Genomic DNA, 19,846 nt, shown 5'->3' with positions numbered 1-19,846 from the left:
ACTCCCAGAAAGATAGTTTGCAATGAGAACTACGTGGGTGAAAGGACGGGTGTTGTCTTTGACCTGCTCTGATTGGAAAAGCTCTCCCTGCAGTTGGTCAATAGTAGCAGGAAGGTCTTCTCAAGCTTGATCCTCCCACTCATTCATTTACTGACATCCATTTACGAGCAGAGACGTCTATCACTTCATTCATGCTAATGTTTATATTCATACCATATGCTTGCTCATTCATTGAGGTCCCCTTCAACACTGGTAATCAAAGAAAATGGTATGCCATTTTTGCCCCGGTTTTATTAATGCCCTGATTTTTATGGTTTCCAGCCATCAGCACACAAACAGAAACTGCCTGGCATCTGGCTTATCTTATTGTCACAAAATGTATTTCAAGGTATGTTTCAGATTAAGAGAGTCTGCCAACCCAGTTCTGTTTGATTGACCTCTGTTCTCAGAGATCAATCAGTAAAAAGAATAACTGATCCTAGATCAGCACCAGTTTTTACCTTTTACCAGTGGAATCATGTAAATCAATCATGTAAAGGCTGAAATCAAGACAAAAACATTTAAGACCATTTTGTACTTAAAAGATTATTGGTTCCAACAATATTTAAATAAAAGGCAAATGGATCCTTAAATTATAAACAAATCATTTTTTTGTGGAACTTAATTAAAAAGATAAATAAATATGCTTTTATGCCTTGGTTGCATAAGAGAATAGACCATTTAACTTATATTTAGCAAAATATATTTGCATGTTTTTTTTGTTTTGTTTTGGGGGTTTTTTTTGGCATAAGTTTGTCTTCATCAACTTTCCACTGAAGTTTTGAACTTTGAACTCAGCAGAATCTTTTGTTCAAAAGATTTATTTGCACATCTTGATCCATGTATGTTAAGCAAATTGGGGGAAAAAAAATAATTAAAAAAAAATAAACACAAAGAATTAAGTTTCTCTTTCTTTCTCTTGCAGATACTGGCCATCTTATCCATCCTGTTCATCGTACTTTCAACAGTTGCACTGTCCCTGAACACCTTACCTGAACTCCAAGTAATAGACGAATTTGACCAAGCCAATGACAATCCTCAACTTGCTCACGTTGAAGCTGTGTGTATCGCATGGTTTACAATGGAGTATCTCTTGCGCTTCCTGTCATCACCAAACAAGTGGAAATTCTTTAAAGGGCCACTAAATGTCATTGACTTGTTAGCCATTTTACCCTACTACGTCACTATATTTCTGACCGAATCCAACAAAAGTGTGCTGCAGTTCCAAAATGTGAGGAGGGTGGTGCAGATATTCCGCATCATGAGAATATTGAGGATTCTGAAATTAGCGAGACATTCAACTGGACTGCAGTCCCTTGGATTCACACTCAGGCGCAGTTACAATGAGCTTGGCTTACTCATATTGTTCTTAGCCATGGGAATTATGATATTCTCAAGTCTGGTATTCTTTGCAGAGAAGGATGAGGATGCAACAAAATTTACCAGCATCCCAGCTTCATTTTGGTGGGCTACAATCACTATGACAACTGTAGGCTATGGAGATATTTACCCACAGACTTTGCTTGGCAAAATAGTTGGTGGACTTTGCTGCATTGCTGGTGTGCTGGTCATTGCCTTACCCATCCCTATTATTGTGAACAACTTCTCAGAGTTCTACAAGGAGCAGAAACGACAGGAGAAAGCCATCAAGAGAAGAGAGGCCTTAGAACGAGCAAAGAGAAATGGCAGTATCGTGTCTATGAATCTTAAAGATGCCTTTGCACGAAGTATGGAGCTCATGGATGTCATTGTAGACAAAAGTGATGATAAACAGCCAATGGATAACCACCTATCTCCAAGCCGGTGGGGTATTCCAAAGCGCACATCCTCAGATACCAGCCTAAGATCCTTTGACAAAAAGTTGCCTAACAGCAGCCCGCACAGATCACAAGAATATGTTAGAACACCGAGTCCTCAGCGCCTGAACGCTCAGAAACTGGAAGAAATGTATAACCAGATGACAAAGACGCAGTCCTTCTCTGATCTCAGTGCAACCGCTGCCTCAGCTGTGTCAAAACATGAGGTAGAGTTTGAGATGAAGGAAGACCCACCTGCCACAGAACAACAACCCAGGGAAAGACCCGTCACTGATGTGAGAAGCATATCAAGTGTTGACAGCTTTGCAAGCTGCACTGCTGAATTTGGACAGGGTGAGAAGGCATCCACCCCTTCTTATACAGCAGAGCAGGTTCAGCAAAAGCAACCTAAATCACCTCCACGCCTTCATCTTGGCCAACTGACACCTTCTGACTTGAGTCCAGAGGAGAACACAGAAGGGACTGGCCCATTTAAGCATGGCCCTGTCAATCCAGATGGAGAGAATTTTAACGAGGTTGTGGAGAACATCAGAAGCTCCATTCGTGGCACAAATTCAGTCAAGATAAAAGGTCTCAAAGTCAACTTTATAGAAACACCAGAAGATGCTCCTCCGACGCCACCCTACACCTCTTCCCCACAGGATATAAACAACAGTCTTCTGGAAGACGACTCCCCAGAGGTAGAGTGCTCTCCTCTCTGTTCAGATTCAGAGCCACTGGCTAGTATCCCAAAGAAAGGCTTAGTCCTTTCTCCAAAGATACTGGCTGGTGAATACCTTCCTGGGGAGATGGCATTGCTTCTGGGGGTGCTGGAGGAACAAGAGTATTACGAGGAAAATAATCCAAAGGAAGTGGCTTCTGCAGCCATCTCCTCGCCCAAACTATCAGCACAGAACTGCACTCAGGGTGTAGTTGCTGATAATGGGGAGGAGAAGCCAGACACTAGCCAAAGTGAACACAAGGTAGAGAACCACATGTTTACACCAGAGATCCATCTGATGCCAGGGGATGGTAATCTTTCCCCATCCTGTGAAACTAGTATGTGACTGTGGGCTGACATTCTGACTGAAGCTATAAGCACACTGGAGGAAAAAAAGGCACACAGATGTGAGCTGAGAGATGTTTCTGCATGGCATGAAAAGTCCCTTGTAATTGTGTCATTGTCAATAATAAAAAAATGAATGAGACTGCACTTCTTGCAGACAAGACCTGGATGATGCGGATGCAAAAAAATGGCTTGTTTAGAATGTACAGTATCTACCCAACGGTGAGGACATTGTTGACCTAACTGTACATTGTACTTTTTCACTCGTTATATTTTACAGACAGTCAGAAACGTAGGGGGACAGATCTTCAAAAGCATGCATGTTAACAACGCTGTTTTACGGTGCTTAGTTTGCTGAGAGCACTCCACGGTAAATACAGAGACTACTGCAATGACAATGCACATAGCCACAGAGAGCATAGTGGATGTCAAAAGGTTTTCTGATTTTTTTTATTTATTTATTTTTATTTTAAAGAGGGATTTATCATCAAAGACTGTGAAGTAAAGTAGCGACGTATTGAAACATATCATGACTTTCTGTAGAAATGCAATGTGTACCTAATGCAGATATGTTTTTTTGTTAAGATATAGGAATAGCCTATAATGTCACCAAAATATATTTTCAGAATTCTTGGGAGGGTCGGTACCCCAATTAACACCATTAATTGAAATCTTAGATTTAATGACCAGACGTTTAGATTTTTATTGATGGATTGCACCGCTTTTATTCTTGAAATTCAATGTTGCATATATACATGTAGTTGCCAAATAGATAACGGATGAGAATAGATCCTACACAGGAAATCAGAAATCAAATTCTATACTGTAGCTGTAAAATGCAAATTATATATTGCAAAACTATTATGATAATGTTAGATTTGAACCATCAAGATAAAAGTTACATGGCCTGCTTTTAAAGTTATATCATAAAAAAAGATGGGTACATCATGTATGTATGTCTTATCTTTACATAAACAATGGCACAATAAACAATACATTAATGAAAAACCAGTAGATTTCACATAGGGGTTTTAAATTACCACCAAGTAATTTGACCATCAAGCACATAGTTCGGGTCATTAAAACTTAAATATGATGTTCATATACGGTATTTTTTTTTAAAACTCAAAACACCCAATCATCTTAGTAATATTTTACTTGTCAAAAGGACCAAAGCACATGCTATGTTTTCATTTAAACACACATTACACTTTTTTTCATTTTGGGAGAGTACAGTAGTGTAAATGCCACCGCAGTTTTAATTTTTCACATGAGTTGCTTCATTATTATCCATGTTTCACCAAATCTGTATCATTCATATGCTTGACCTTTTATTAATTTCTTAACAGAAACTCAATATTGTCCAGTTCTACTGAATATTTCATATTTATTTTATTTTCAGACTGAGTTTTGTATTATCATCAGGACTAAAGCCCGATAAGTTTTTTTTTTTTTCCTGTCACTAGAGAGAATATCTGTTTTATGTTGCCTTTATTCCAAGATTGCTGGAAATGTCATGTATATTACTTGCTTTGTAATGGCAGTTGGCTAAATGTTCAAAATGTACATTATGACAATTGATCACACAATCTGAATGCGCTGAATGAGGATTGTAAAAGACAGAGGAAGAACTCATAATTTAGCTGGCTCACATGGTTACGCTATGGTGGGAAGTGCAATACAGCATACTGCAATCTATGCAGGCCAATATTTGTGGCACTTTATTTACAGTCTAATGGATTTGTAAGTGTACAGGCAGAGACTACAATTGTATTTTTCAGATGATATATCTTTAATATTTGAAATATCAGTGTTACCACTCAAAAAGGATAATTTCACATTTTACAAAAATATCATGTGACCGTAGGAGTCACTCCAGTTATACGTCAGTACTCTTCAAATAAAGATTTTATTGACAATTTGGAGCATGAGGGCCTTTTATAAATGTCTACAAAAAGATTTGTTGTCAATTTGAAAAACTCAATTATTTAATGGGCTCATATAAAGTATTTTATGTTTTATAAATTGATGCTGACAGTTTTTTCTACACCAAAATTCTGCACAACCACAATTTCCTTCCATATGGTGGTTGAAATTATGCTTGCCTCTTCATACACACTTATTTATGAGAAGGCTGCAAATCATTTGGCTTTGTTCATATAGCACTGTACAGAAAAATTCTACTTTTTATATGGGGGGGTCAGGTCTTTAAGTAATAGATATGCGTAATATTAAGTTCTCAGGTTTTCTATGACACAAATTTTCTGATATGGTGAATGTCTCTGTTTTCTTCGTTTAAAGAAAGCATCATCTTGTTTCTTTCGTTTTTGTTGTTGTAATTGTTTTTAAATAATGTGTCATCACATGCCTGTTTTGACAGACAGGGAAACGATGGCCCATCTCACGTGTTTCCATGAGACAGTCAGCTTCCCTGGTGTGCTTTATATCGAGAGTGCAGTCATCAATGGAAGGAATAATTCAACCAATTGTGTGCCTGGCCAGCACTGCCTATAGGCACTTTTGAAACAGTAAATAGATGGGCTTTGTTTTCAGCCTAAGAACAAGAGTGATTTTTCAACATTTTAAAGCAGTTACACATTTCTGTTGTTCCTCAGTACCACATACACATCAACAACTCTCTAAAGGCGTCATATCATGAGGAATTAATTTTTCCTTTATCTCTTTAGATCATTTAAACTGTACTATGAAAACATACTGTAACTTTTAAAACTCACAATTTCCTCACTGGTCCAAAAAGCCATTTATTGAAACTAAGCTGCTAAAACTGAAATACTTGCTGACCACCCACATTGTCATGAAAAATGTAATCATGACATTATAATATTATAAGTGGACCCAAGGGCGTAGATTTGGCTTGAACATTGGGGGGGTTACAGTATGAAGAATTTACATGTTTCCATTGATCATGGTATAAATAAATACTGGGGGGGGGGTGTTGTACTTGCTTATTTTGACTATTGGGGGAGGGGGGGTTACGTTGGATCATAATTTATTTTTTCTAGTAAGACCTTTGATATTAGGGCAAAAATCGTATTCTTGATAATAATTTTTGTATTGTTTTCCTGTAAAAATATCTAAAAATCCTTAAAACATTTGATTGATTGATCTTGTTTTAGAAACAACACTGCATAAGATATTTAGGTTTTTCAGAGAATGTATTTTTAACATGTGTATTTTGTCTTACTGTACTGACAGAGTTTTTATAGTCAAAACAAGTGAAAAAATCTACCAGTGCTGAAGAAGTAATCCAAAGTATTTAGAATACGTTACTGACCTTGAGTAATCTAACGGAATATGTTACAAATTACATTTTACAGCATGTATTCTGTAATCTGTAGTGGAATACATTTCAAAAGTAGCCCTCCCAACCCTGCGGAATCTACGCCCCTGAGTGGACCTCAGGGAGAAAATTAAGAAAAAGTATGATATGACCTCTTTAAGGACATCAGATGCCCTAAGCACAAGCAAGTTGAAATGCTTTCTATACATCATATCATGCTAGCTCATATATATGCTTAGAAATATAATTTTTGAACCCTCATCATATGAACTGTTCACAAGAAGTTATTTATGATTATATTTAACTTATTTTTGTTTGCTGGTATCCGATCCCCCCCCCCCCCCACCCCTCCAATTATAGGTCTCAGTTGTTTTCTCTGTCAGACTCTTGTGTGCATTGTGGCATTTCAAAATTACAGATAAAATATTGCACAAACAAACGGTTTACACTTTGATAGACCATTTAGCACCTGTTGAATAAAGGTACTGTTAAACATGACTCTTGCATTATTCTTATCACCAGGCAATCAATTGCTTTTTTATTTGTAGCATGTCATCATATGACTACAAAAGCATCTCCCATTGCCTTTTATGGGAGCAGTAGATGCAAAGTGATTTGGGTCTGTGTGACTTTGTTCATTCAGGATGGTGTTTGTAAATGCTAAAATAAACTCTGTGAGCTAACAGCTGATGGACGACTGTGAACAAGCATGTTTCTCATCACATGATCTTTTGTGATACATGTTCATGGCAAGTGTGTGGTTTTATTTTATTGTTTGAAAGCGAGGTTATTATTTAACTGTGAATGTGTCATCCATGTGGCATAGCCTGTTCTCCCATGCATAATTGTGACATTGTATTTTCTCCTCTCATGTCTTCTGCCTCATTTATTGTTTTTGTTCGTTTAAACGATGTTATCTTGCACCTCAAAGTCCGTAGACACATTTAAGCTGCAGACTGTTTCTGCACATATCAGCATCTTTGAATGCATGTAGTAGCCTGTACAATTATGTGATCACAGAACACTCTGTCATACATGTATGTCAACATTTCTGTAAAATAAACCACGTTGTCTATGTTAAGTCTACTAGCATATATGCAGGATAACAAATAAATGTGTAAATAACTCACTTGTGTTCTGCACCTGCCATCATCGTCCTCATGATTGATGTACAGAAACAACGGCTAGGAGTAAGCAAATAGTAGTGACATTGCAAAAATTACTTTTGGGATTTGAGGAAAAGTGTTGACATAATGATGTTTTTATAAAAGTGGTAGCTTAGATGAAAAATTACCTTGGCATGCTAGGATATGTTGCCCTTTTAAATATACCTTCAAGGCCTTCTAATCCCTTTTTGGTATCTTATTGAAATAAATGCAGAAAATTAATGAGTAACATAGCTTTTGGAGTTTCCATGGTTTTCTTATTCAATAACTTTATAAATCCAAATGTGCAGTAATAGAAAAATGGTGGTAGTATACTTAACAAACAACTTATTTGGCATATCAGGACCCCTCAAACAGGCCCTGTCTGTGCCCACTCTTGCTCAAGGGGGTATTTTCAGTTGGAAGGGAGGAAACAAACAGCCCCAAGTGTAGCATTCACTGACTAATATATCTAATCGAATTGAAGCCAAAAGCAAGAATGGGTTTCTTCCTTAATACTTCATCAATACACAGTTTTTCACACTTTGTTGTAAAAGTCATTGGTTTGCAAGTATAATAACAGAAGCTTTTATCAAGATCTAACAAAATTTGGCATGAATATGGAAGTGAATGCATAAAATACAGACTTGACCGGCTTTGGCTGTCATTGTCATTCTTATCCAAGAAGAGAATGGCACAAACCAACAAACGCCTTTCAAGAAATTTCATTTTTATCATTATCATGAGGTAGTGTGCAGCATGGTGGTGAACTATTTGCTGCACAGTTTGTCTTTAACCATCATTTGATATGGATATTAAGAGAAAGGAGAGAGTCCTTTTGCTTGCTAAAAACTTGTTGCTAGTGTACATTTATGTGACGGAGGATGTTTTTGTCTGACAGCTAGCGCTTTCAAAGTAGGAAACCCTTTTAAATTTTAATTCAAGGATTTTTGGAATCAATGAACCATTTATATACTGCTTCTACTTAGTTTATAGGTTTGTAAATTAAAGTGTGTAAATAATGGACTGTTTTATATACTCTAAAATACGATATTTGCGTAAGAAGCAAAGGTAATTGCGAATAGTTATCTACTCCACGCCTGCAGGTGGCGCCGCGGTCACTAAGCGCTTCTCATCAACTTGGTGTATCACAGTTGGCGGGAAGGAACTTTTGTTGTCAAATCAAACATGAACATGGAGAGCGAGTCACATGAGATGATCTCGAGTACAACTGATAAAACAGATTTCGTCGAGGTGGAGGGTGTCGTTAAATCATGGATGATTGATTTTTACTTCGCGTCGTTATGTCGACTCTTCAAAGATAGATCTGACAACTTCGGCAATACTCTGAAAATATTTGAAGGTAAAGTGTTGAGCAATACATTAGATCTGTATTGGAGTCCCCGTGTTTCCTTATATAATGGTGTAATATTGTATAGTTTTCATTTGTTTGTTTTATAATGTCGCGTTGTCTTGTGCACAGCGATAGTGGATGAGCAGCATCAGTCATGTTCATACAGATGGGATGATCCCTCTCAGAGAACCATCTGCTGTTTCCTCGCCAGAGTGTTGGATGGGGAAAACCTGGGTAATATCACAATATTGCTCTTTTGCTGTATTTTAATGTGTATTGCTGCCAACATTTAACAACATACAGTGACTCCAACAGCATTTAGACACATAAACCGCACTTAAAAATGTCTGAATAATACCATTGCATTAGATGAAAATCAAATATTAAAAAAAAAACAAATACTGTTTATTTAAATTAGGATTACACACTTTCTAAGTAAAAGTTTCACAAAAGACTGTTGTTAGGTTTACTAAATCAATTATTTATTTATTTTTCAGTTGTATTGCTCAGGAGGTATTTAGGCTAAGTTTAAGACAAACATTAGCATATTTAAGTGCAGATGCTGCTTGCGTGTGTGTGTGTGTGTGTATAGTAGTGTTGGGTAAGTTACTCTAAAAAAAAAAAAAATTAATTACTAATTACATTATGTACAGTGTAAATAGATTACTAATTACTCTGTCTGAAAAGTAATTGCATTACTTATTACTCATTACTTTCTAAAACCCTTATCAACCTCGACCAGATGAAAAATATAATGATAAACATGAAATTGTTCTTTTAATTCTTTCAAATAAATCGTATAAAATCAAATAAATTATTCATGAACTGGCCAAAGAATTTAAGGGGGCTGCATTAAATTAGAAGACACAAATTTTAACTTTAGACGTTACATTTCGTTTTTAAATTCACTATTGTTTTATATAGAATTGTTCTATAGTCTATATAGTATTTAACACAATTACATCAGAAGTAACTGTAATTAAATTACTGAAAAAAATAAGAGTAATTCCTTACTTTTTTCAATGAAAAAGTAATTTAATTACAGTAATTAATTAATTATTAATACATTACACCAAACACTGGTGTATAGATATATTTATATATCCACCGTTAAGGTGTCTTCAAAAATAATGACATAAATAGTTTTCATTCATCAATTAACCATGCAAAGTCCAGTAAACATAAAAATATTCCGGCCACGTATGCAGGGGGTTAGTGGCCCAGCAACTGTGCCTTTGAGATGCCCCTCTGGGTGAAATATAAACATAAGAATTTATCAGACGCTTACATGCTTAATAAGGTACACATCTGAAATTATTTATATGAGATTGTATAGTGGTGTTTTAGTTTATAAAATCTCGCTATTTATTTTGTACAACGACTATGTGAGATAATCAGGTCTCCAGACCTTTGTTTGTAATCAGTCAAATATTTCTCTATTAGCACATATGCAATTTGAACATCTTCAAATAATGCCTTTTAATTTTTATTTCAGTTCTAAATACCTTTATTTACTTTAAACAAACCATCAAACATGCCTCTTTAAGTAATAAAAAATTTGGCGCGGAAACTTTTGTATGTGCGCAGATTCATGCTTTTCAGTTTAATTTGGATCTGAGTGACTCAACCGACCCAGAATAACACAATTCTTTTCAGCTTTGAAGTTTGTTTAAGTAGTTTTTTGGCAAAAACGAAAACATGAACTGGTACAAGGAAAGATTTAACCAATAAAAGTGAAATTCATAATTGTTCTTCAGTCCCCACGGAATGATCATTACTGTAGATTTGATGCATTCATAGCCTACTGATTTAATGCTATCTGACTTTAGGTCTGTAAATTAAAATTAGCAATTTCTCAACCTAATTTTTTGTTTAGTTTTAAAGGGCGTCCAGAAAAGAGCAGTGAGTGTTATTCTCTTTTTCTGTATTGTTGCTTGATTAATATTCTCTACAGTTTTATATGTAGGCATGTAATCTAAAGGTCTGTGGTTAATTACATAGTCTACTTCAACAGGATGAATACGTTTTATTTGTTAAATTTATGGTTAAACCCTGCTTTACACATAAAGAGCGCACGCACAATAGGGCTGCTCGATTATGGCAAAAATCATAATCATGATTATTTAACACGATTACTCATTGACTTTGGAAACATCATGCATTTATTGAACGTTTACATTTTTTTATTCTTTTTAACAGTGGATTTCCACTTGAAATGTAAATTGCACTGGGTAGAGGAGAAGGCTATTGTCATATGGTAATTATTTTATGTCACGTATGGTAGTCAAATAAAGGAAAGCCTCCATCGCCAAAATTTACAGTAGGGGTGCTCACACATCTACGGAATGAGATCTACTTTTTCATCATGTTATTGCAGCAAGATCAACCATGTACAATAAACGCTATACATTATCACAATGCCAAAGTTTCAGTAGTCGGTAGTGAAATTTGACGATTTTCAATACCAGCTTCAAAACCACAACAAATAATAACACTAACTAATATGTTAATTATGGAAGAATGGTTTCAAGTTCTGAATTATTCAAGACTAGTAAACAAACAATAACAAAATAACAATGAAAAAACAGCAATAAATAGAAATAGATTAAAAATAATGGAACAAAAAATACAAATTAAGTAAATTTAGTGCTTTTTTTTAACAGCTTTAAAAGTTTTTAACAGTAGTAGGCTATCAAGTATTCAAGTAAACATTCAGAATGAAATGCAACATAAAACTTCCACTGGTCTTTACTTTATGATTATAATACATTAATACTTTTTAAAGCTACTAAAGTTACGCAGTCAAGAGAAGTGAGGGTTTTCTCTTTTCTTTTTTTTTTATGGTTGTTTGATTATTATAATGACATAGTAGACAGCAGCAGGTCTATTATCTTATATTTATACTTACATGTCCAACATTGTAATACAAATCTGCTTTTTTCTCCGCTGTTTATGTTCACTTTAGACATCACTCTCTGTGTTTACATGAATACCTCACCAAGACATTGCAATAATTGGTGGAATTATTAAATGTATTTGACCGTTCAGGTGCGTATTAGCGCGAACCTTTTTTGGAACGCATGCGCATGTTCAGCAAACACACATACGCTGCCCGTCAATCAATATAGCCGATTATTTATACATTATTGCCCTTTTAATCGGTCGGGCAAGGAAAATTCTCTTTCACTTGCCCCTTCAAAAATCCACTTGTCCAGGGTTCCAGACTGCGACTAAAATGGTCGCAAATGTGACCAAAAATAATTTATTGCGACTATAATTTAAAATCTGGCGACAGTCAGGTTGTGTGCGTTCATATGCGGTTTCGTCAGATATCATCTTGTGAGTTATTGAATACACCTTTAGAGCGCGCACCAGTGTCTCACACCACTTTTCACCTGTTCTGTTGTGGTGACGAGCTCACTGCACTGCACACAACAAACCCAGCGCGAGAGAGTCGTGACCAAATGACTCTTTTGAACCGGATCTTTTTCATGAATCACCAGAAAAGAACTGAGCGTGTGAACTCAGGAGCTCAGGTTAGCAGTTTGAATCAGATTCACTTTCTCAGCGAATCAGCCGTCAGTGAGCTTACAACTGGGAGTGCAGACATTTCAAATTAAGAGTCCCATATGTATTCTGGGCTTCTTTATAATTAAAAGTCCCATATTGTGTACCACTTTTTTTCTCCTGTTAACTATTGATTGGGACTGGAGTAGCACAATAAACTGCATCTGGGATTTCATTCAATTTGCACTCTTGTAGTCTCTGTGTCTGGGCAATCTTGTAACAGTAAAAGGCTTAGGGGACTTTCACACTGGACACATTTGCTGTGGTCCGATTCCGAGTGCGATTGTTCCCGGTGCCCCCCAAAGCATTGGTCTGGTTTCACACTCACTTGATTCTATCGAACCCTGGTCCATTTACGTTCATCTTACGTCATCACAAACACGCATGGTGAACACAACGTGACTCATAATACTTTTTGTTTTTTTGTTATTTTGGTGCCATTATGTACAGCAGAGTGAACGACAACTGCGTATATGTGTGCTTCATGGCGTAACTCATCAGATGTCCAGGGGAAGGCGGCTTGCTGCTGCTTTCAAATGCCGTTTTTTGAGGAGACTTCATTGAAAGGAATTAATTTGCATCTTTGTTTACACTGCACGCTTACGCTCGTGTCCAAGGTGAAGTTATCGCCACTGTCATCTCCTATTATACCCTATATTTATTAGTCGAAACTAATTATGTCGTCATTGGCTAAAATGCATGCGCAGGTTACTTTACTTCCTGAATGAGTGCACACCCGAGTCCGAGTTGCTTTCACATTCACACAAATCGTGCTAGAGTTCCACTGCAACCGAATTCAGACCACCTCCTACAGATAGTCTCCGGTTCAGTACCGCGGTGCGCTCCCCGGTCTGCATGACAGCTTTCACATTACCAATTTTTCATGCGAACCGTGCTCTGTTTCGAACTAAACTGCCAGTGTGAAAGCACCCTAAGGCAATAGACTTTATTCACACTAGCGCCATCTTTGATTTTTAATAGGAATGACAGCGAGGCTGTGAGACTTGGGATGAACGAGTGAATGAATGAAAGATTGCGGACCCAGCCACTCTCTTCGCCATACGATTGCCTCACACCCGCACATCTCACGCGTGCGCCCTGCGCACCTCGCTGTGCATGCGCAGAAATGCTGTCTGTTCACGCTCCAGTTGTCGATCATGCGAATGGCAGTGATTTACACTTAACTTGGATGTTTACATGGATTTATACAGTTAATCCACATGAAGTAGCTGCGGTAGTTTCCAGTACCCACGCGAGGGCGTGGGGTAAATGCGTAAATACTGCTCATGACATGCGGGACAAAGCGCACTGATATATTGCTGCACTGATTTAAAAATGTACACTTAAAAACTGGTGTCATAAGAGCCCAGTTAAATTATCACCCTGAAAATGACCATCACATTACACAGAAAAGTCCATGTTATCATTAGAGCCAAAACTTACCTCAGCGTGCTGCCTTAAATTGGAGCTGTGATTTTAATCTTGAAATATCAGCTTGTCTTGGTGTTAAATGAAGGCATTGCATGACGAAACTATTCTTTTTTTTAATTTTTTTTTTTTATGTGCGGAGCGAAGAAAGTGTTTCACTTTGAAGAGTTTGATGCTGCAGCATTGATGACTTGAGTGATAGTCTGTGACAGCACATGCAGCTGTGTGAACTTCCGCTCTCATAAAAGTCCCATTCAATAATCTCTCAATAAATTACACATGATTTAAAATTAAACACAGTAATGTAACGACAGGAACGCCACCCATTGTAAAGAAGTAAAAGTAAAAAAAATTCATTAGAAATGTACTTGAGTGAGAGTAAAAAGTACCCACTTTTAAACCTACTCTGAAAGTACATTTCATTTTTTTTTTCAAAAAGTTACTCAAGTAAATGTAACGGAATAAATGTAGCACGTTACTACCCACCTCTGGTTGTGAGCCATCACAGTATAATCTAGCTGCAGCAAACACGTGCGAGTGACGAGCATCACCGCACCAGAGTGTGTATCAGCTGGGAGAAGATTCAGTCTCTTCCTCGGTCACTTCACGCTACTTATAGACGCTGCGCTGACCGCACAGATAAATGGCAGTTTTGGAGTTTTTCATAACCAGCTTCCTTATTATTTAAACTTTAATAATGGATGCTTTAAAGATGTAATGCCAGGGCGTTTCATTGCAAAACGGAATGCAGCACAATAATCGTTTTATCTCGATTATCTTGTTTTCATAATCGTTGGAAGCCAAAATTGTAATTGAAAATAAAATTTTATTAATCGCCCAGCCCTATCGTATTGTATTATATCATGAGGCTATGCATCATATCGTATCGTGAAGTTTGTGTATCGTTACATGCCTAATATACAGTTGAAGTCAGAAGGTTTGCATACACCTTAGCCAAATACATATAAACTCAGTTTTTCACAATGCCTGACATTTAATCATTGAAAACATTCAGTGTCTTAGGTCAGTAAGGATCACTACTTTATTTTAAGAATGTGAAATGTCAGAATAATAGTAGAGAGAATTATTTATTTCAGCTTTTATTTCTTTCATAACATTCCCAGTGGGTCAGAAGTTTACATACACTTTGTTAGTATTTGGTAGCATTGCCTTTAAATTGTTTAACTTGGGTCAAACGTTTTGGGTAGCCTTCCACAAGCTTCACACAATAAGCTGCTGGAATTTTGGCCTATTCCTCCAGGCAGAACTGGTGTAACTGAGTCAGGTTTGTAGGCCTTCTTGCTCGCACATGCTTTTTCAGTTCTGCCCACAAATTTGGGAAAATCGGATTGAGGTCAGGGCTTTGTGATGGCCACTCTAATACCATGACTTTGTTGTCCTTAAGCCATTTTGCCGCAAATTTGGTGGTATGACTGGGGTCATTGTCCATTTGGAAGACCAATTTGCAACCGAGCTTTAACTTCCTGGTTGATGTCTTGAGATGTTGCTTCAATATATCCACATAATTTTCCTTCCTCATGATGCCATCTATTTTGTGAAGTGCATCAGTCCCTCCCGCAGCAAAGCACCCCCACAACATCGTGCTGCCACCCCCATGCTTCACAGTAGGGATAGTGTTCTTCAGCTTCAAACCTCACTCTTTTTCCTTCAAATATAACAATGGTCATTATGACCATTTTGTTTCATCAGACCAGAGGACATTTCTCCAAAAAGTAAGATCTTTGTCTCCATGTGCACTTACAAACTGTAGTCTGGCTTTATGGCGGTATGGAGCAGTGGCTTCTTCCTTGCTGAGAGTAGCCTTTCAGGTTATGTTGATATAGGAGTCGCTTTTCTGTGGATATAGATACTTGTCTACTTATTTCCTCCAGCATCTTCACAAGGTCCTTTGCTGCTGTTCTGGGACTGATTTGCACTTTCGCACCAAACTATGTTCATCTCTAGGAGACGGAATGCGCCTCCTTCCAGAGCAGTATGATGGCTCCATGGACCCATGGTGTTTATACTTGTGAACTTTTGTTTGTACAGATGAACGTGGTACCTTCAGAAGTTTGCAAATTGCTCCCAAGGATGAACCAGACTTGTGGAGGTGCACCTTTTTTTTTCTTTTTTTTTTTTGCTGATTTCTTTTGATTTTCCCATGATGTCAAGTCATTGTTTGAAGGTAGGCCTTAAAATACATCCATAGGTACACCTCCAGTTCAGTACACCACCTATCAGAAGGTAACTGGCTAATTGTCTAAAGGCTTGACATCATTTTCCGGAATTTTCCAAGCTGTTTAAAGGCACAGTTAACTTAGTGTATGTAAACTTCTGACCCACTGAAATTGTGATTTAGAGTCAATTAAAAGTGAAACAATCTGTCTGTAAACAACTGTTGGAAAAATTAAATGTGTCATGCACAAAGTAGATGTCATAAATGACTTGCCAAAACTATAGTTTGCTAATATTAAATCTGTAGAGTATTAAAATGAGTTTTATATATATTAACAATTTTTATTGATTCCATTCAACAAATTAAATAAACATAGCAGAAAATGTGGAATCAAATTTTACACAATTAAACCCTTCCCCCCAAACACCCCCACCCGACACAAACACTCACCCCAGTGGTCATAAATATAAAATAAAAAAACAGGCACATACAATAAATAAATAAATAAAAGCATATTTTCAAAAAAATAAAACAATCAAATTGCACACACATATTTAAAGCTAAAGATCCCTCTCCACTACCCCTCCCCAAAAGCCTTCCAAAAAGGCCAAATATCTGCCCCATTTTCTATCAAATAACCCCAGATTTCCCAGCCTTCTATACATCCCTTCCTCAAAGGCCGCCACCCTCCCCATCTCCGAGCTCCACTCATGAAATAAGGGCGCTCCAACCCCTTAAAATAACCCGTCTGGCGATCATGACGCTCGTTAGGGCCCAACTCTTTATGTGCCGATTCTCAATGTCGATGAACACCCCATCGCCCAAAATACAGAGTATGGGGCAAAGTGAAAGCCGAGTGCCCAATACATCACATATAAGACTCTGAACTTTCAACCAGAACTCCTGGATCTCAACACACCCCCAAAAGACATGAGTTATGTCTCCAACCTCTGATTGACATCGCCAGCAGGTGGGTGTGTCTTTAAGACCAAGCCTATACAATCTGGAGGGGGTCCAATAAAATTGATGTAAAATCTTAAATTGCATAAGGCAAACCCTTGAACCTCTAGATGTAGACTTGACATTTTTTAGGATCCTAGCCCACACCCCCTCCTCCAATGTCAAGTTTAGATCTTTCTCCCATAATTTTTTGAGAGAATTCAAAGTTCCGTTCCCCAGACTATGAATTAGCAGGGAGTAATACACTGATGCCTCATGACCCTTCCCAAAAGCAGCAATCACCACTCCCAGGGTATCTGCCGCACTGGGGGGCGGGGTGCGTGCCACTCCCAAAAACAGTGCAGAGTATTTGGCGCAGCTGTAAATACTTAAACTGAGATCTGGGAATGCCAAAATGTTGAACCAAATTTTCAAAAGGTCTCAATACTCCACTCTCATATAGGTCACCAAGTGTATTAACCCCCCTCACAATCCAATCTGACCAACAGAAAGGGAATTTATTAATACATAGTTTAGGGTTCAGCCATATGCTCGAGGCTACATTTAAATAAATATCGGAATTAAACACTCTGGACACATTTGTCCATATCGAGTGCAAATGCAAAATAACGGGGTGCGACTTAACCTCTCCTGCTAGTTTAATTGAAAGGCTTTGCAGTGGCGAGATAGGGGCAAGAACTTCCTTTTCAATACAAAACCAGGGAGGGGCTCTCTCGGGTGGAAGCGGCCAATGAGCCAAATGTCTAAGACTGAATGCATAATAATAAAACAAAATCTTGGGTAGGCCAAACCCACCTTTGTCAATCGGCCTATGTAACTTATTGAAATTTAACCTGGGACGCTTACCATTCCAAATGAAGGACTTAGCTATGCTATCAAATTATTTGAAATAAAAGAGGGTGACATCTACAGGGAAAGACTGCAGTAAGTAATTGAATTTTGGAATATAATTCATTTCAATAACATTAACTATCCCAATCATAGGTAAATGTAATGAAGCCCACCTGCCCACATCGCTCAAAACTTTTTATTAAGGGGTCAAAATTAACTAAATCACACAAATTTGCTGGAAATAAAATACCCAAATACTTAATGCCCTGTTTGGGCCACTGGAAAGCACCCGGCTGTAAAGCCGTTACTGGAGAGTACGCTGTCAGAGCCAAAGCTTCGGATTTAGACCAGTTGACTCTATATCCTGAAAACTTAGAAAAGGACTTAATAATGTGGAGGCAAGGCATAGATCTACTGGGGTCAGAGACAAATAATAAAATATCATCTGCGTAAAGCAGAAGCTTATGCATCACACCTCCCGCCACCACCCCTGGAAAATCATCCTCCTTTCTTATTGCGGCTGCTAATGGTTCCAGGGCAAGACAGAACAACAATGGGGAAAGGGCAACCCTGCCGGGTGCCCCTATCCAGAGTAAAATAATATGAAATTAATCCATTTGTTTGTACCGCCACTACAGGGTGTCTATAAAGTAACTTAATCCATCCAATAAACGTACTCCCGAACCCGTATATTTCCAAAACCTTAAAAAGATAATCCCATTCTACCATATCAAATGCCTTTTCGGCGTCAAGTGAGATGGCAGCGACTGGAGATTGATCATTTGCTACTGACCACATGATATTGATGAGACGCCTAATGTTATCAGAAGAGCTACGGCCTCGAATAAACCTCACCTGATCTATATGTATAAGAGATGTCATAACTTAATCGATTAGCCAGAATTTTTGACACAATTTTTACATCTAACTGGATCGGGGAAATTGGACGGTAACTTTTACACTCGCATGGATCTTTGTCCTTTTTTAAGAATCAGACTGATCCGGGCTTGTGTCATGGTTGGCGGAAGCTTTCCATTCTTTAATGATTCAGTATAAACTTCTAACAAAAGTGGAGCCAGTTCTGTGGCATAAGATTTGAAAAACTCAGCAGCAAACATTGCCTGCATGTAAGGCCTTAATAACCTCGCCAAGCTCCTCCAAGGTTATCTCAGAATCAAGAGAATTATTTTGCTCAGTCGTCAGTTTAGGGAGCTCTGATGGTTCCACAAAGTTTCTAATATCTTCATCAGGAGATGAAGACGTGGAACTATAAAGATCAAGATAGAATTCTTTAAAAGCATTATTAATATCAATAGCCGAGGTAAATATTTCACCACCAGCATATTTCACTGAGGGAATGGTAGAAAAAGACTCTCTCTGCTTTATATATTTAGCCAAAAGTTTCCTGCTTTGTCCCCTGACTCAAAGTATGACCCTGAATAGCCAAAACTCCACTTTCTGCGACAAAATAGTATTATATCTGTATTTCAATCGAGTCAATTCTCTGAGGCCATCGGATGACAAACGGCGCTTCAGCTCTGCTTCGACATTTTTAATATTTCCTTCCAACTCCACAAGTTCTCGTGCTTTGGATTTTTTGGTGAATGAGGCATACTGTATGATCCGGCCACTAAGAACTGCCTTAAGTGCCTCCCAAGCCACGCCCACAGTGGATACTGAGGACCAGTTGGTCTCCATATAAACATTGATTTCAGTCTTTAACATTTGTTGGAATTCAGAATTTTGCAAAAGGGATACATTAAGGCGCCAACTATATGATTTCTTTTTCTCTATATGTGGCAACACCTCTAAACTCACCAGGGCATGATCTGAGACCAAGATGTTTCCAATTGAGCAATCCACAACAGATGAAATGAGGGACTTGAATATAAAAAAATATATATATATTCTGGAATAAATCTTATGGACTGATGGAAAAAAATGTATAGTCCCTACCAGATGGGTTCAAAAGTCAAAAGATTTTTACACATCCTGTGAAGCGTCAGTGTTGCTCTAGGGGGCTTAGACTCTTTTGCTTCACTATGATCAAGGACTGAGTCCATCAACAGATTAAAGTCTCCTCCCAATATTATATCATGAGGGGTGCCAGCAGTTTGCAGCATCCCTTAAAGAGCTATAAAAAAGCTCTGATCATCAGCGTTAGGTGCGTAAATATTAGCCAA

General features: G+C 37.7%; 2 protein-coding genes across 2 annotated transcripts in view; both read left to right on the top strand.

Moving 5' to 3' along the window:
* The window catches only part of LOC127434298 (potassium voltage-gated channel subfamily B member 2-like), a 137,402-nt gene extending 130,104 nt beyond the window's left edge, over window positions 1–7,298 (top strand). The window contains exon 3 of the mRNA XM_051686937.1: window positions 965–7,298. Coding sequence (XP_051542897.1) covers window positions 965–2,902 — 1,938 coding nt within the window. The 3' untranslated portion in view covers window positions 2,903–7,298. The remainder of the gene's footprint in view (window positions 1–964) is intronic.
* Window positions 7,299–8,486: 1,188 nt separating this feature from the next.
* LOC127434314 (telomeric repeat-binding factor 1-like) overlaps window positions 8,487–19,846 on the top strand; it is a 27,674-nt gene continuing 16,314 nt past the window's right edge. The window contains exons 1-2 of the mRNA XM_051686961.1: window positions 8,487–8,710; window positions 8,831–8,935. Of these exons, the coding sequence (XP_051542921.1) occupies window positions 8,536–8,710; window positions 8,831–8,935 (280 nt within the window). The 5' untranslated portion in view covers window positions 8,487–8,535. The remainder of the gene's footprint in view (window positions 8,711–8,830; window positions 8,936–19,846) is intronic.

Source organism: Myxocyprinus asiaticus, chromosome 44 (assembly GCF_019703515.2).
Source record: "Myxocyprinus asiaticus isolate MX2 ecotype Aquarium Trade chromosome 44, UBuf_Myxa_2, whole genome shotgun sequence".
Taxonomy (NCBI): domain Eukaryota; kingdom Metazoa; phylum Chordata; class Actinopteri; order Cypriniformes; family Catostomidae; genus Myxocyprinus; species Myxocyprinus asiaticus.
The sequence above is the reverse complement of the archived record's forward strand: the minus strand, read 5'-3'. Positions and strand labels throughout refer to the sequence as shown.